This window comes from Bombina bombina, chromosome 3 (genome assembly GCF_027579735.1).
Source record: "Bombina bombina isolate aBomBom1 chromosome 3, aBomBom1.pri, whole genome shotgun sequence".
In the NCBI taxonomy this organism is placed as follows: Eukaryota; Metazoa; Chordata; class Amphibia; order Anura; family Bombinatoridae; genus Bombina; species Bombina bombina.
Window position 1 is genome coordinate 1234639412 of NC_069501.1, and position 16058 is coordinate 1234655469.

The 16058-nt window shown below is 38.1% G+C and overlaps 1 protein-coding gene across 1 annotated transcript in view; it reads left to right on the forward strand.

Annotated features, from left to right (window-relative positions):
- Positions 1–16058, forward strand: part of ARHGEF17 (Rho guanine nucleotide exchange factor 17) — a 591511-nt gene that overhangs the window by 281839 nt on the left and 293614 nt on the right. The window contains exon 2 of the mRNA XM_053708724.1: positions 7143–7220. Within this exon, the coding sequence (XP_053564699.1) occupies positions 7143–7220 (78 nt within the window). The remainder of the gene's footprint in view (positions 1–7142; positions 7221–16058) is intronic.

Sequence of the window (16058 nt, forward strand, 5' to 3'; positions counted from 1 at the left end):
AGGAAACACTGTATTTATTATAATACTGTAACCAATAAAAGCAGACTTTTTATTGGCCAATGTATGCTAAAATGTTTTCTTGCAATAATTAGCAGCTTTTCGAAGATCTGCAATTTGATGTCATGTCTGTTCCGAGTATTTGCAAATGTGTTAGTTATTGTCACTTTTAGCTCAGTGTGTTACATAATGTTATTTAATTTTATATTTTGTAGTGGAACTGCATGTTGGTGTGTCTGATTGTTACTGACAGTCGTGTCACTTGCTGGGTATTAGTACACGCTGGTGTGTCTGATTGTTACTGACAGTTGTGTCACTCGCTGGGCATTAGTGCACAATGGTGTGTCTGATTGTTACTAACTGTAGTGTCACTTGCTGGGTATTAGTAACAATCAGACACACCAGTGTGCACTAATACCGAGCAAGTGACACTACTGTAGTAGTGTCACTCCCTGGGTATTGGTAACAATCAGACAAACCATTGTGTACTAAAAATAGTGTCACTTGCTGGGTATTAGTGCATCCTGGTGTGTCTGATTTGTTACTGACAGTAGTGTCACTTGTTGTGTATTAGTGCATGATGGTGTGTCTGATTGTTACTAACAGTATTGTCACTCGCTGGGTATTAGTGCACACTGGTTTGTCTGATTAATTGTTACTGACAGTAGTGAGACTCTCTGGGTATTAGTGCACACTGGTTTGTCTGATTGTTACTAACAGTAGTGTCACTTGCTGGGTATTAGTAACAATCAGACACATCAGTGATCACTAATACCCAGTGAGTGACACTGCTGTTAGTACCAATCCGAAAAAAAACAGTGTGCACTAGTACCAGCAAGTCACACTACTGACAGTAACAATCAAACACACCAGTGTGCACTGTCAGTAGTGTGACTTGCTGGTACTAGTGCACACTGGTTTTTCGGATTGGTACTAACAGTAGTGTCACTCGCTGGGTATTAGTGCACACTGGCTTGTCTGATTGTTACTAATACCCAGTAAGTGACACTACTGTTAGTGCACACTGGTTTGTCTGATTAATTGTTACTGACAGTAGTGTCATTTGCTGGGTATTAGTGCACACTGGTTTGTCTGATTGTTACTGACAGTAGTTTCACTTGCTTGGTATTAGTGCACACTGGTTTGTCTGATTGTTACTGACAGTAGTGTGACTTGCTGGGTACTAGTGCACACTGGTTTTTCTGATTGGTACTAACAGTAGTGTCACTCGCTGGGTATTAGTACATGCTGCTGTGTCTGATTGGTACTAACAGTAGTGTCACTCACTGGGTATTAGTGCACACTGGTGTGTCTGATTGTTACTAACAGTAGTGTCACTCGCTGGGTATTAGTGTACACTGGTTTGGCTGATTGTTACTAACCGTAGTGTCACTTGCTGGGTATTAGTGCACACTGTTTTTTTCTGTTACTGACAGTCATTTCATTCGCTGGGTATTTGTGCACACTGGTTTGTCTAATTGTTACGAACAGTAGTGTCACTCGCTGGGTATAAGTGCACACTGGTGTGTCTGATTGTTACTGTCAGTAGTGTGACTTGCTGGTACTAGTGCACACTGGTTTTTCGGATTAGTACTAACAGTAGTGTCACTCGCCGGATATTAGTGCACACTGGTTTGTCTGATTGGTTGTTACTGGCAGTAGTGACACTTGCTGGGTATTAGTGCACACTGGTTTGTCTGATTGTTACTAATACCCAGTAAGTGACACTACTGTTAGTGCACACTGGTTTGTCTGATTAATTGTTACTAACAGTAGTGTAATTCGCTGGGTATTAGTGCACACTGGTTTGTCTGATTGTTACTAACAGTAGTGTCACTTGCTTGGTATTAGTGCACACTAGTTTGTCTGATTTTTACTGACAGTAGTGTGACTTGCTGGGTACTAGTGCACACTGGTTTTTCTGATTGGTACTAACAGTAGTGTCACTCGCTGGGTATTAGTGCGCACTGGTTTGTCTGATTGATTGTTACTGACAGTAGTGTCACTTGCTTGGTATTAGTGCACACTAGTTTGTCTGATTGTTACTGACAGTAGTTTCAGTTGCTGGGTATTAGTACACACTAGTTTGTCTTATTGTTATTGTCACTTGCTGGGTTTTAGTGCACACTAGTTTGTCTGATTGTTACTGACAGTAGTTTCAGTTGCTGGGTATTAGTACACACTAGTTTGTCTTATTGTTATTGACAGTATTGTCACTTGCTGGGTATTAGTGCACACGTTTTTTTTTTTCCTGATTGGTATTAACAGTAGTGTCACTTGCTGGGTATTAGTACACACTGGTGTGTCTTATTGTTACTGACAGTAGTTTGACTTGCTGGGTATTAGTGCACACTAGTTTATCTGATTGTTACTAACAGTAGTGTCACTTGCTGGGTATTAGTACACACTGGTGTGTCTGATTGTTACTGACAGTAGTGTGACTTGCTGGGTACTAGTGCACACTGTTTTTTCGGATTGGTACTAACAGTAGTGTCACTCGCTGGGTATTAGTACACTCTGGTTTGTCTGATTGTTACTGATTGTATTGTCACTCGCTGGGTATTAATGCACACTGGTGTGTCTGATTGTCACTTGCTGGGTATTAGTGCACACTAGTTTATCTGATTGTTACTAGCAGTAGTGTCACTTGCTGGGTATTAGTGCACACTGGTTTGTCTGATTGTTACTGACAGTAGTGTCACTTGCTGGGTTTAAGTGCACACTGGTTTATCTGATTGTTACTAACAGTAGTGTCACTTGTTGGGTATTAGTAACAATCAGATAAACTAGTGTGCACTAACAGTAGTGTTACTTGCTGGGTATTAGTGCACACTGGTTTATCTGATTGTTACTAACAGTAGTGTCACTTGCTGGGTATTAGTAATAATCAGACAAATCAGTGTGCACTAATTCCCAGCAAGTGACACTACTGTTAGTAACAATCCGATGAACTAGTGTGCACTAATACCCAGCAAGTGACACTACTGTTAGTGCACACTAGTTTACCTCATTGTAACTAACAGTAGTATCACTTGCTGGGTATTAGTGCACATTGGTGTGTCTTATTATTACTGACAGTAGTGTGACTTGTTGGGTACTAGTGCACACTGGTTTTTCGGATTGGTACTAACAGTAGTGTCACTCACTGGGTATTAGTACACTCTGGTTTGTCTGATTGTTACTGACAGTAGTGTCACTCGCTGGGTATTAATGCACACTGGTGTGTCTGATTGTTACTAACAGTAGTGTCACTTGCTGGGTATTAGTAACAATCAGATAAACTAGTGTGCACTAACAGTAGTGTCACTCTCTGGGTATTAGTGCACACTAGTTTATCTGATTGTTACTAACAGTAGTGTCTCAATTGCTGGGTATTAGTGCACACTGGTTTGTCTGATTTGTTACGGACAGTAGTGTCACTTGCTGGGTTTAAGTGCACACTGGTTTATCTGATTGTTACTAACAGTAGTGTCACTTGCTGGGTATTAGTGCTCACTGGTGTGTCTGATTGTTACTGATAGTATTGTCACTTGCTGGGTATTGGTGCACACTAGTATGTCTTATTGTTACTAACAGTAGTGTCACTTGCTGGGTATTAGTGCACACTAGTTTGTCTGATTGTTACTGACAGTAGTTTTACTTGTTGGGTATTAGTGCTCACTGGTTTGTCTGATTGTTACTGGAGTGGAATACCAGCAAGTACTTAAGCTGAATTTTTTGGGTGAAAATGAATATTTGTGGTTTACTTTTCTCCTTATTTTACTGATACTTTTAAAAATAAAATGTAATGTATTACATGGGTCTTGTAGGACTCTGAACAGAAGTCTAATGATGTAAGACATGCCATAAATAATCACCTATTCATAGCAAGTGAGCACAGCTTCATCCCACGCTCTCTTTTCATAAGAATTTAATTATAGATTGAATTCTGCAGTAACTGTGGTAATACAGTTGTGCATACACCCTGTGGAAATCCACATGAACGTGGATTATTATTTTTTTACCAAGCAAGCCATTTCCTTAAGAATGAAAGGTCAATTTAAATAGCCAATTACAGAAAATTTCAGTAGCCAAATACAGACATTTAGGTTGTCAAAGGCACCTTCTCTAGGTGCCATAGCACACTGCAGACGTTCCACCTCCATATCAGTGTGCGTGTGTATAGGTATGTTAGTGTGTGTGTGTGTCTAGGTATTTTAGTGTGTGTGTGTGTGTGTCTAGGTATGTTAGTGTGTGTGTGTGTGTGTCTAGGTGTGTGTGTGTGTGTGTGTCTAGGTATGTTAGTGTGTGTGTGTCTAGGTATGTTAGTGTGTGTGTGTCTAGGTATGTTAGTGTGTGTGTGTCTAGGTATGTTAGTGTGTGTGTGTCTAGGTATGTTAGTGTGTGTGTGTGTGTGTCTAGGTATGTTAGTGTGTGTAGGTATGTTAGTGTCTAGGTATGTTAGTGTGTGTGTGTCTAGGTATGTTAGTGTGTGTGTGTCTAGGTATGTTAGTGTGTGTGTGTCTAGGTATGTTAGTGTGTGTAGGTATGTTAGTGTGTGTGTGTGTGTGTAGGTATGTTAGTGTGTGTGTGTGTGTGTGTGTAGGTATGTTAGTGTGTGTAGGTATGTTAGTGTGTGTGTGTCTAGGTATGCTAGTGTGTGTGTGTCTAGGTATGTTAGTGTGTGTGTGTGTGTGTAGGTATGTTAGTGTGTGTGTGTGTGTAGGTATGTTAGTGTGTGTGTGTAGGTATGTTAGTGTGTGTGTGTGTCTAGGTATGTTACTGTGTGTGTGTGTGTCTAGGTATGTTAGTGTGTGTGTGCGTGTGTCTAGGTATGTTACAGTGTGTGTGTGTAACTATCTGTGGCGTTAGTGTATATAGGAGTTAGTTTGCTTTATTTTTTATGTGCTTCAAGATCTAAATTAACTTATGGGGTTAATCATAAAATAAAGGTATCGATATAGAGCAGTTTATTTAACTGTAATGTCATTTTAGTTACATGGTTCATTAAGGGAAAGATTGTGTTGTCTCTTACTAAATGGATTCACTTGTAGCAATTTTATATTCTATAGCTTAGGTCTAACTTTAACAAACTCATCACAATGGGATTTCCGTATTTGTTTATAGTTCACAGCTAAGAGAAGTTGATTCTCTACTGACTAGACCTGTCCATGGTGCTGAAACACAACTATATGGAACAGCTTACAGGGACACTGAACCCAAATTTTTTCTATTGTTATTCAGATAGAGCATGCAATTTTAAGCAACTTTCTAATTTACTCCTATTATCAAATTCTTTTCATTCTCTCTGTATCTTTATTTGAAATGCAAGAATGTAAGTTTAGATGCCGCCCCATTTTTGGGGAACACACTGTGTTCTTGCTGATTGGTTGGTAAATTCACCTACCAATAAACAAGTGCTTTCCATGGTCCTGAACCAAAAAAATAGCTTAGATGCATTCTTTCTCAAATAAAGAAAGCAAGAGAACGAAGAAAAAATGATAATAGGAGTAAAATATAAAGTTGTTTAAAATTGCATGCTCTATCTGAATCACAAAAGAAAAAGTTTGGATTCAGTGTCCCTTTAATGACCTAATGGTAATGTGTATATGTTAAAGTAGAGAATGGAAAGAGGGGATATGATAGAAACTTTGAAATATATTAAAGCTAAAGGTTAAATCAGTTTCCACAAAAGGAGCAACACTAGAACAAGAATATTTAGGTTCAGCAGTAATCTGTGTAATGACTGCAGATAAGGACAAATACTGTAAGAATTCCTGGCATATGCATAAGACCACCCGAAGAAAGAATTAAGCTTATAATACATTTATAACAGACCTCAGGACTACCTCTCCAGCTGTGAAGTTTTATATAAAATGTTGACTCCCCTGAATAAGTGGTGCCAGCATTTTCTTTAGATGAACTAAGGTACCTATGGATATATTTTGTATGCAAACCAACGTTAAAGGGATATTAAGGTCAAAAATGAAATGGGCATTGGAGCCTTTTTAATTTTAAGTAAAATCATTTGTGCAATATACTTCCATCAGCAAAAATGCTTCTAATAAAAGTAATTACTGTTTTTCAGCGGCTTACGCACATATCCTGTGAGAGCTCGTGCACCCGTATTTACACACTATGCATGATCAGAGAGCTGGCAGTGTTGTGTATTGCTTCTGAAGTTGTAATTTGTGTCTTACAAGCTACTGCTGATCGTCTGATAAGGTGTGGTGTTTGAATACTGGTGCACAAGCCCTTACAGGATATGTGCATATGCCACAAAAATAGTAATAACTTTTACTATTTATTTCAAATTGAAATGCACCGAGGCACATTTCATTTTTGGCCTTTCTTTCCCTTTACCCACAGTTAGTGATGTAACCATTTAAAGGGGCATTGAAAAGTAAATAAATGCTAGATGTGGTGATGTATTGAAAACGATTAGCTTGAGAATATCAGTTATTTAAATATTAAAGATTTAGTTTGTATCGGCCCAATTTAAGATCACGCGTATCGTCAAATCACTTGAAATACAAGGACCTGCAATTCAAAATCAGGTAATGTAGCATAAATAATAGGCTTTTTGTTTGTACACATGCCACGCTTTGTTAGGCACATAGGTTGTTGCAGGAAACAATACGCGCATTTGTTCAAACCTCCACTAGGTGTATTGTGTAAAATGTTATTCAGAAAACAAGCAGAATTGTCACATTCAGGACAATTTGCTTCAAGTCAGGCGACAAAAATAAAAAGGAGCCAATTCACATCTGTTTAAAGGGACATGCAAGCCAACATTTTTCTTTCATGATTCAGATAGGACATGTCATTTTCAAAAACTTCCTAATTTACTTCTATTATAAAATTTTCTTTTGGTTTCTTTTGTTGAAAAGCAGAGACATAAGCTTGGGAGCATGCACATGGAAACTTTTTAAAAATTGTATGCCCTGTGTGAATCACAAAATAATGTTTTGTGGTTTCTTATTGCTTTAATAGTTCTGTTTTCCACATCAGTCCTATAGTTACGCTTTCTGGAACACCTGGGCAGTGAGTGTTGTAACATGAATATCTATAGAGGTCTATTTTTGTTTTGATAAGTGCATTATTTCAAAATCTATAAAATCACGATTTCAAAATGTAATTTTACTAACTTTACATTTCTGTTGCAGGATATGAGAAAACATGTCTTCATGACACTACTGGATACAGAGCAGTCCTACGTAGAGTCTTTGCGCACACTGATGGAGGTAACAAATATTCCGTTGTTATCCTGTATTATGATTGGATATTGAAACTTTGACACCAGTTAATGATTGGCTTGTTATTTTGCTTTTCACAGCTTGCTCGGTTGAACAGTTATTACTTTGTTTTCTCATCGTGTAGAAATTCTTAGGAAAAAAAATTAAAAATAAATATATATATATATATATATATATATATATATATATATATATACGTGTGTATATGGTTTCCCCATTGCTCTGGAAGCAATTACAGGAAAAGCAGGTAACATAACCAATTAAAACATAATTTACAATGCAGAACAATTTAGCTGTTGTTTTCATAGAACTGATATGGGGTAATATTCTCATATTTTCATTATGGCAGTTATCATCAACTGAAATTTGTGTTTCATTTTAATTTTGATGCTAAAGTGCTTGGTTTTTAAAAATTCGATTAAAAACAGGGGCACTTTATACAATACATCTTTCCCCTGACATCTAACAGATGCTGGAGGAAGTGTAACCAAGAGGGTTCCATGTACCATATTTGGTGGTCATGTCCTAGTATTCAGCCGTTTTGGTGCTCCATAACTAAGGAAATTAGCAAACTCCTAGGATGTGACATTCCTCTAGATCCAGTAGTTTTACTCTTCCATGATATTCCCAAAATGCAATCTAAGGCCCACACTAGGCTTCTACATATTGCATTGAATAGTGCTAAGCAAGTCATTCCTCGGAAATGGAAACAGGAGATTACTCCTACGACTGACGAGTGGCTTGCTCGGCTTTCGCTAAATATACGACTAGAGAGGTTTCATAACTTCTCCATTAACCAATTGGATTTCTATTGCGAGATTCTCTTCCTATGGGAATCCAGACCCCGCAGATAATTACCAGGAGGACGCAAGATAACCTAACACCCTTGATAGGGGTAAGCCCATACTGTAATTTTAATATCCCTCAGCGAAGTTTATTTCACTTCACTCAGGAACACGTGTATTTGACCTCTTCTCTTCTTTTTCTTTCCTCTTCCTTTCCTTCGTTTGTCTATGCTTCTTTTTCTTTATGTCCTGCTAAACACTTGCAAAATTCATATTGACAATTCTCTATGTAACCAATATTGAAAATTGTTGTTTGATGGCCTTTCTAGTCCATTTCTTATTGTATTATTTTGTTTAACCCACAACAAATGTAAGAACTGAAACACGGGGATTTTGATGATTGCCAACAGACTTATGTTGTGAGTGTTTTATTCTCTGCTTGTAAATGTTTGAAGTTATTTCAATAAAGCTTTTTCAAAACAAAAAAAAACAAAAACAAAACAGGGGCACTTTAATGCATCAAAATTTACATTTCACTTCTGTTATGAAAAAATACTTACCTTTTAAACTTGACAGCAGCTCCAGCTTCCTCCGGTAGTTGAAAGCCATTTCTGATGTCAGAAATGATGGATAGGTCATCCTCCAATCACGGTTTCCCCCCGGGGGAATCAGTGTCTGATTCAACGCTGTGATTGGAGGAAGCCGGATTCCTCATTTTAGACCCAGGAAGAGGGTTTGCAACGGGTAGAGGAAGCTGGAGCTGATGTGAAGATTAAAAGGTAAGTTTTTTTTTTCACAACGGGAGCAAAATGTAAATTTTGATGAATTAAAGTGCCCCTGTTTTTAATCGAATTTTTAAAAACCGGGCACTTTAGCATCAAAATTTACATTCACTTAAAATTTTTCATAATTTCTTAGTTTAAATTGTATTAAAAACATTATGATCTGTTCTTGTATACATTTATAATTGGAGCTGCGACTCCAGGATTTTGTAACTTTTATTTATTTTCTTTTTATTCTCAATAAAGAAAGATCATGTTAAAAAAAAAAAAAATTACAATGCATAAGGCCCTTATAGTTCCTGAACCTTCAAGTTGACCATCCTGGTATATTGCTGCTCTAGTACCGACATTTATATACAAGCGATAGTGCTATAATGAAATAATCTACAGCCTTTTCCTTTTAACATTTAAATGTCATATTACTAAGGTAGCTTATACCCTAATCAAATAAACCTGCAAAGGGATATTACTGTTTCCAGTTATTAAAGGGACAGGAAATCCTAACATTTTCCTTCATGATATCGATAGAACATACAATTTTAAACAACTTTCCAATTTACTTCTATTATTAAATGTGCTTCATTCTATTGTTATCCTTTGCTGAAGGAGCAGCATTGCACTACTGGCAGCTAACTGAACACATCTAGTTAGCCAATCACAAGAGACAAATGTGTGCAGGCACCAATCAGCAGCAGCTCCCACTAGTGTAGGATATGTGCATATTATTTTTCAACAAGGGATACCAAAAGAACAAAGTACATTTGAATTTAGAAGTGAATTTAAAAGTATCTTAAAATTACATGCTCTATCTGAATCATGCAAGTGAAATTTTGACTTTCCTATCCCTTTTTAAAGTGCTCTCCACCAGGAAATATAATATTTGAAGTGTGGGATTGGTTGTTAGTGAGACATGTGCGTTTGCAGGTTTTTGATTCCTCCGAATGCAGAAGAAGGCGGCCGCTCGCAGTATTCGGCTCTTTTCGGAGCCAGATTTATTCTTGTGAAAGTAAACACACTAAGATCTGTGCAAAGTCCGATGTTAGTGTGTCGCACTTCCCCAACAAAAAGAGCCAATTGCTGCAAGCGGCCGCATTTAGAGACATCCGAAACCTCTAAATGTACTGAGCAAGGCTACAGTATAGCAATTATACACTGGCGCGTGCATTTGTATGCAACAGAAAATCAGAGACAGAAGGATGTTTTCTTAGAGATGGGTACATTTGTTTAGTCTTAAAGGGATATATAACACATTTTTTTCTTTCAGATTAGATTTTCTTTCTAATTTACGTCTAATATCAGTTTTTCTTCGTTCATTTTGTATCTTTGGTTAAAAAGCAGGGACGTATGCTTAGGAGCCAGTTTAATTCTGGATCACTCTATGGCAGCAGTTTTGCAAGATTGTTATTCATTCACATGGTTTTCTGTCATGTAGTGTTCCAGATGCCTACCTAGGTATCTTATCAACACAGAATATCATGGGAATGAGGCAGAACTGATAACAGAAATACATTTAAAATAGTATGTTCTGTCTGAATCACACAAGAACATTTTTGGGTTTCATATCCCTTTAAAAATAAATTGCCCTGTTCCTTGCAGCTTCAGTTGATGAAAAGTAAAAAAATGTTGCAGTTTTCATTTCATATTTAAAATATTATCTAGCAAATTCTTAACCTGATGCTGCAATTAGGTGTGTTAGGTGCGACAGATAAAGTTACCTGCTGTGCTTGGTAGAAGTGATTTTGTGACTCACAGAGAAAAGGTATCTATGAAAAGGATATAATAAAATATATTAATATATTTCTTTCATGTAATTAACAAGAGTCCATGAGCTAGTGACGTATGGGATATACATTCCTACCAGGAGGGGCAAAGTTTCCCAAACCTTAAAATGCCTATAAATACACCCCTCACCACACCCACAAATCAGTTTTACAAACTTTGCCTCCAAGGGAGGTGGTGAAGTAAGTTTGTGCTAGATTCTACGTTGATATGCGCTCCGCAGCAAGTTGGAGCCCGGTTTTCCTCTCAGCGTGCAGTGAATGTCAGAGGGATGTGAGGAGAGTATTGCCTATTGAATGCAGTGATCTCCTTCTACGGGGTCTATTTCATAAGGTTCTCTGTTATCGGTCGTAGAGATTCATCTCTTACCTCCCTTTTCAGATCGACGATATACTCTTATATTTACCATTTCCTCTACTGATTCTCGTTTCAGTACTGGTTTGGCTTTCTACAAACATGTAGATGAGTGTCCTGGGGTAAGTAAGTCTTATTTTCTGTGACACTCTAAGCTATGGTTGGGCACTTTATTTATAAAGTTCTAAATATATGTATTCAAACATTTATTTGCCTTGACTCAGAATGTTCAACTTTCCTTATTTCCAGACAGTCAGTTTCATATTTGGGATTATGCTTTAAATTTTCATATTTTGTCTTACCTCAAAAATTTGACTTTTTTCCCTGTGGGCTGTTAGGCTCGCGGGGGCTGAAAATGCTTCATTTTATTGCGTCATTTTTGGCGCGGATTTTTTTGGCGCAAAAATTCATTTCCGTTTCCGGCGTCATACGTGTCGCCGGAAGTTGCGTCATTTTTGACGTTATTTTGCGCCAAAAATGTCGGCGTTCCGGATGTGGCGTCATTTTTGGCGCCAAAAGCATTTAGGCGCCAAATAATGTGGGCGTCTTATTTGGCGCCAAAAAATATGGGCGTCGCTTTTGTCTCCACATTATTTCAGTCTCATTTTCATTTGCTTCTGGTTGCTAGAAGCTTGATGTTTGGCATTTTTTTCCCATTCCTGAAACTGTCTTATAAGGAATTTGATTTATTTTGCTTTATATGTTGTTTTTTCTCTTACATATTGCAAGATGTCTCACGTTGCATCTGAGCCAGAAGATACTACAGGAAAACCACTGCCTGCTGGATCTACCAAAGCTAAGTGTATCTGCTGTAAACTTTTGGTAGCTATTTCTCCAGCTGTTGTTTGTATTAATTGTCATGACAAACTTGTTAAAGCAGATAATATTTCCTTTAGTGATGTACCATTGCCTGTTGCAGTTCCCTCAACATCTAAGGTGCAGAATGTTCCTGATAACATAAGAGATTTTGTTTCTGAATCCATAAAGAAGGCTTTGTCTGTTATTTCTCCTTCTAGTAAACGTAAAAAGTCTTTTAAATCTTCTCTCTCTACAGATGAATTTTTAAATGAACACCATCATTCTGATTCTTTGGACTCTTCTAGTTCAGAGGATTCTGTCTCAGAGATTGATGCTGATAAATCTTCATATTTATTTAAGATGGAATTTATTCGCTCTTTACTTAAAGAAGTACTAATTGCTTTAGAAATAGAGGATTCTAGTCCTCTTGATACTAATTCTATACGTTTGGATAAGGTTTTTAAAGCTCCTGCGGTTATTCCAGAAGTCTTTCCTGTTCCTAATGCTATTTCTGCAGTAATTGCTAAGGAATGGGATAAATTGGGTAATTCATTTACTCCTTCTAAACGTTTTAAGCAATTATATCCTGTCCCGCCTGACAGGTTAGAATTTTGGGACAAAATCCCTAAAGTTGATGGGGCTATTTCTACCCTTGCTAAACGTACTACCATTCCTACGTCAGATGGTACCTCGTTTAAGGATCCTTTAGATAGAAAAATTGAATCTTTTCTAAGAAAAGCTTATCTATGTTCAGGTAATCTTCTTAGACCTGCTATATCATTGGCTGATGTTGCTGCAGCTTCAACTTTTTGGTTGGAAACTCTAGCGCAACAAGTAACAAATCGTGATTCTCATGATATTATTATTCTTCTTCAGCATGCTAATAATTTCATCTGTGATGCCATTTTTTGATATTATTAGAGTTGATGTTAGATTTATGTCTCTGGCTATCTTAGCCAGAAGAGCTTTATGGCTTAAGACTTGGAATGCTGATATGGCTTCTAAATCAACTCTACTTTCCATTTCTTTCCAGGGAAACAAATTATTTGGTTCTCAGTTGGATTCTATTATTTCAACTGTTACTGGTGGGAAAGGAACTTTTTTACCACAGGATAAAAAATCTAAAGGTAAAAACAGGGCTAACAATCGTTTTCGTTCCTTTCGTTTCAACAAAGAACAAAAGCCTGATCCTTCGTCCTCAGGAGCAGTTTCAGTTTGGAAACCATCTCCAGTCTGGAATAAATCCAAGCCTGCTAGAAAGGCAAAGCCTGCTTCTAAGTTCACATGAAGGTACGGCCCTCATTCCAGTTCAGCTGGTAGGGGGCAGGTTACGTTTTTTCAAAGAAATTTGGATCAAATCTGTTCACAATCTTTGGATTCAGAACATTGTTTCAGAAGGGTACAGAATTGGTTTCAAGTTGAGACCTCCTGCAAAGAGATTTTTTCTTTCCCATGTCCCAGTAAATCCAGTGAAAGCTCAAGCATTTCTGAATTGTGTTTCAGATCTAGAGTTGGCTGGAGTAATTATGCCAGTTCCAGTTCCGGAACAGGGGATGGGGTTTTATTCAAATCTCTTCATTGTACCAAAGAAGGAGAATTCCTTCAGACCAGTTCTGGATCTAAAATTATTGAATCGTTATGTAAGGATACCAACGTTCAAGATGGTAACTGTAAGGACTATATTGCCTTTTGTTCAGCAAGGGAATTATATGTCCACAATAGATTTACAGGATGCATATCTGCATATTCCGATTCATCCAGATCATTATCAGTTCCTGAGATTCTCTTTTCTAGACAAGCATTACCAATTTGTGGCTCTACCGTTTGGCCTTGCTACAGCTCCAAGAATTTTCACAAAGATTCTCGGTGCCCTTCTGTCTGTAATCAGAGAACAGGGTATTGTGGTATTTCCTTATTTGGACGATATCTTGGTACTTGCTCCGTCTTTGCATTTAGCAGAGTCTCATACGAATCGACTTGTGTTGTTTCTTCAAGTTCATGGTTGGAGGATCAATTTACCAAAAAGTTCTTTGATTCCTCAAACAAGGGTAACCTTTCTGGGTTTCCAGATAGATTCAGTGTCCATGACTCTGTCTTTAACAGACAAGAGACGTCTAAAATTGATTACAGCTTGTCGAAACCTTCAGTCACAATCATTCCCTTCGGTAGCCTTATGCATGGAAATTCTAGGTCTTATGACTGCTGCATCGGACGCGATCCCCTTTGCTCGTTTTCACATGCGACCTCTTCAGCTCTGTATGCTGAACCAATGGTGCAGGGATTACACGAAGATATCTCAATTAATATCTTTAAAACCGATTGTTCGACACTCTCTAACGTGGTGGACAAATCACCATCGTTTAATTCAGGGGGCTTCTTTTGTTCTTCCGACCTGGACTGTAATTTCAACAGATGCAAGTCTCACAGGTTGGGGAGCTGTGTGGGGATCTCTGACGGCACAAGGAGTTTGGGAATCTCAGGAGGTGAGATTACCGATCAATATTTTGGAACTCCGTGCAATTTTCAGAGCTCTTCAGTTTTGGCCTCTTCTGAAGAGAGAATCGTTCATTTGTTTTCAGACAGACAATGTCACAACTGTGGCATACATCAATCATCAAGGAGGGACTCACAGTCCTCTGGCTATGAAAGAAGTATCTCGAATTTTGGTTTGGGCGGAATCCAGCTCCTGTCTAATCTCTGCGGTTCATATCCCAGGTGTAGACAATTGGGAAGCGGATTATCTCAGTCGCCAAACGTTGCATCCGGGCGAATGGTCTCTTCACCCAGAGGTATTTCTTCAGATTGTTCAATTGTGGGGGCTCCCAGAGATAGATCTGATGGCCTCTCATCTAAACAAGAAACTTCCCAGGTATCTGTCCAGATCCCGGGATCCTCAGGCGGAGGCAGTGGATGCATTATCACTTCCTTGGAAGTATCATCCTGCCTATATCTTTCCGCCTCTAGTTCTTCTTCCAAGAGTAATCTCCAAGATTCTGAGGGAATGCTCGTTTGTTCTGCTAATAGCTCCGGCATGGCCTCACAGGTTTTGGTATGCGGATCTTGTCCGGATGGCATCTTGCCAGCCATGGACTCTTCCGTTAAGACCAGACCTTCTATCACAAGGTCCTTTTTTCCATCCGGATATGAAATCCTTAAATTTAAAGGTATGGAGATTGAACGCTTGATTCTTGGTCATAGAGGTTTCTCTGACTCCGTGATTAATACTATGTTACAGGCTCGTAAATCTGTATCTCGAGAGATATATTATAGAGTCTGGAAGACTTATATTTCATGGTGTCTTTCTCATCATTTTTCTTGGCATTCTTTTAGAATACCGAGAATTTTACAATTTCTTCAGGATGGTTTGGATAAGGGTTTGTCCGCAAGTTCTTTGAAAGGACAAATCTCTGCTCTTTCTGTTCTTTTTCACAGAAAGATTGCTATTCTTCCTGATATTCATTGTTTTGTACAAGCTTTGGTTCGTATAAAACCTGTCATTAAGTCAATTTCTCCTCCTTGGAGTTTGAATTTGGTTCTGGGAGCTCTTCAAGCTCCTCCGTTTGAACCTATGCATTCATTGGACATTAAATTACTTTCTTGGAAAGTTTTGTTCCTTTTGGCCATCTCTTCTGCTAGAAGAGTTTCTGAATTATCTGCTCTTTCGTGTGAGTCTCCTTTTCTGATTTTTCATCAGGATAAGGCGGTGTTGCGAACTTCTTTTGAATTTTTACCTAAAGTTGTGAATTCCAACAACATTAGTAGAGAAATTGTGGTTCCTTCATTATGTCCTAATCCTAAGAATTCTAAGGAGAAATCATTGCATTCTTTGGATGTTGTTAGAGCTTTGAAATATTATGTTGAAGCTACGAAATCTTTCCGTAAGACTTCTAGTCTATTTGTTATCTTTTCTGGTTCTAGGAAAGGCCAGAAAGCTTCTGCCATTTCTTTGGCATCTTGGTTGAAATCTTTAATTCATCTTGCCTATGTTGAGTCGGGTAAAACTCCGCCTCAAAGAATTACAGCTCATTCTACTAGGTCAGTATCTACTTCCTGGGCGTTTAGGAATGAAGCTTCGGTTGACCAGATCTGCAAAGCAGCAACTTGGTCTTCTTTGCATACTTTTACTAAATTCTACCATTTTGATGTATTTTCTTCTTCTGAAGCAGTTTTTGGTAGAAAAGTTCTTCAGGCAGCAGTTTCAGTTTGAATCTTCTGCTTATGTTTTTTGTTAAACTTTATTTTGGGTGTGGATTATTTTCAGCAGGAATTGGCTGTCTTTATTTTATCCCTCCCTCTCTAGTGACTCTTGTGTGGAAAGATCCACATCT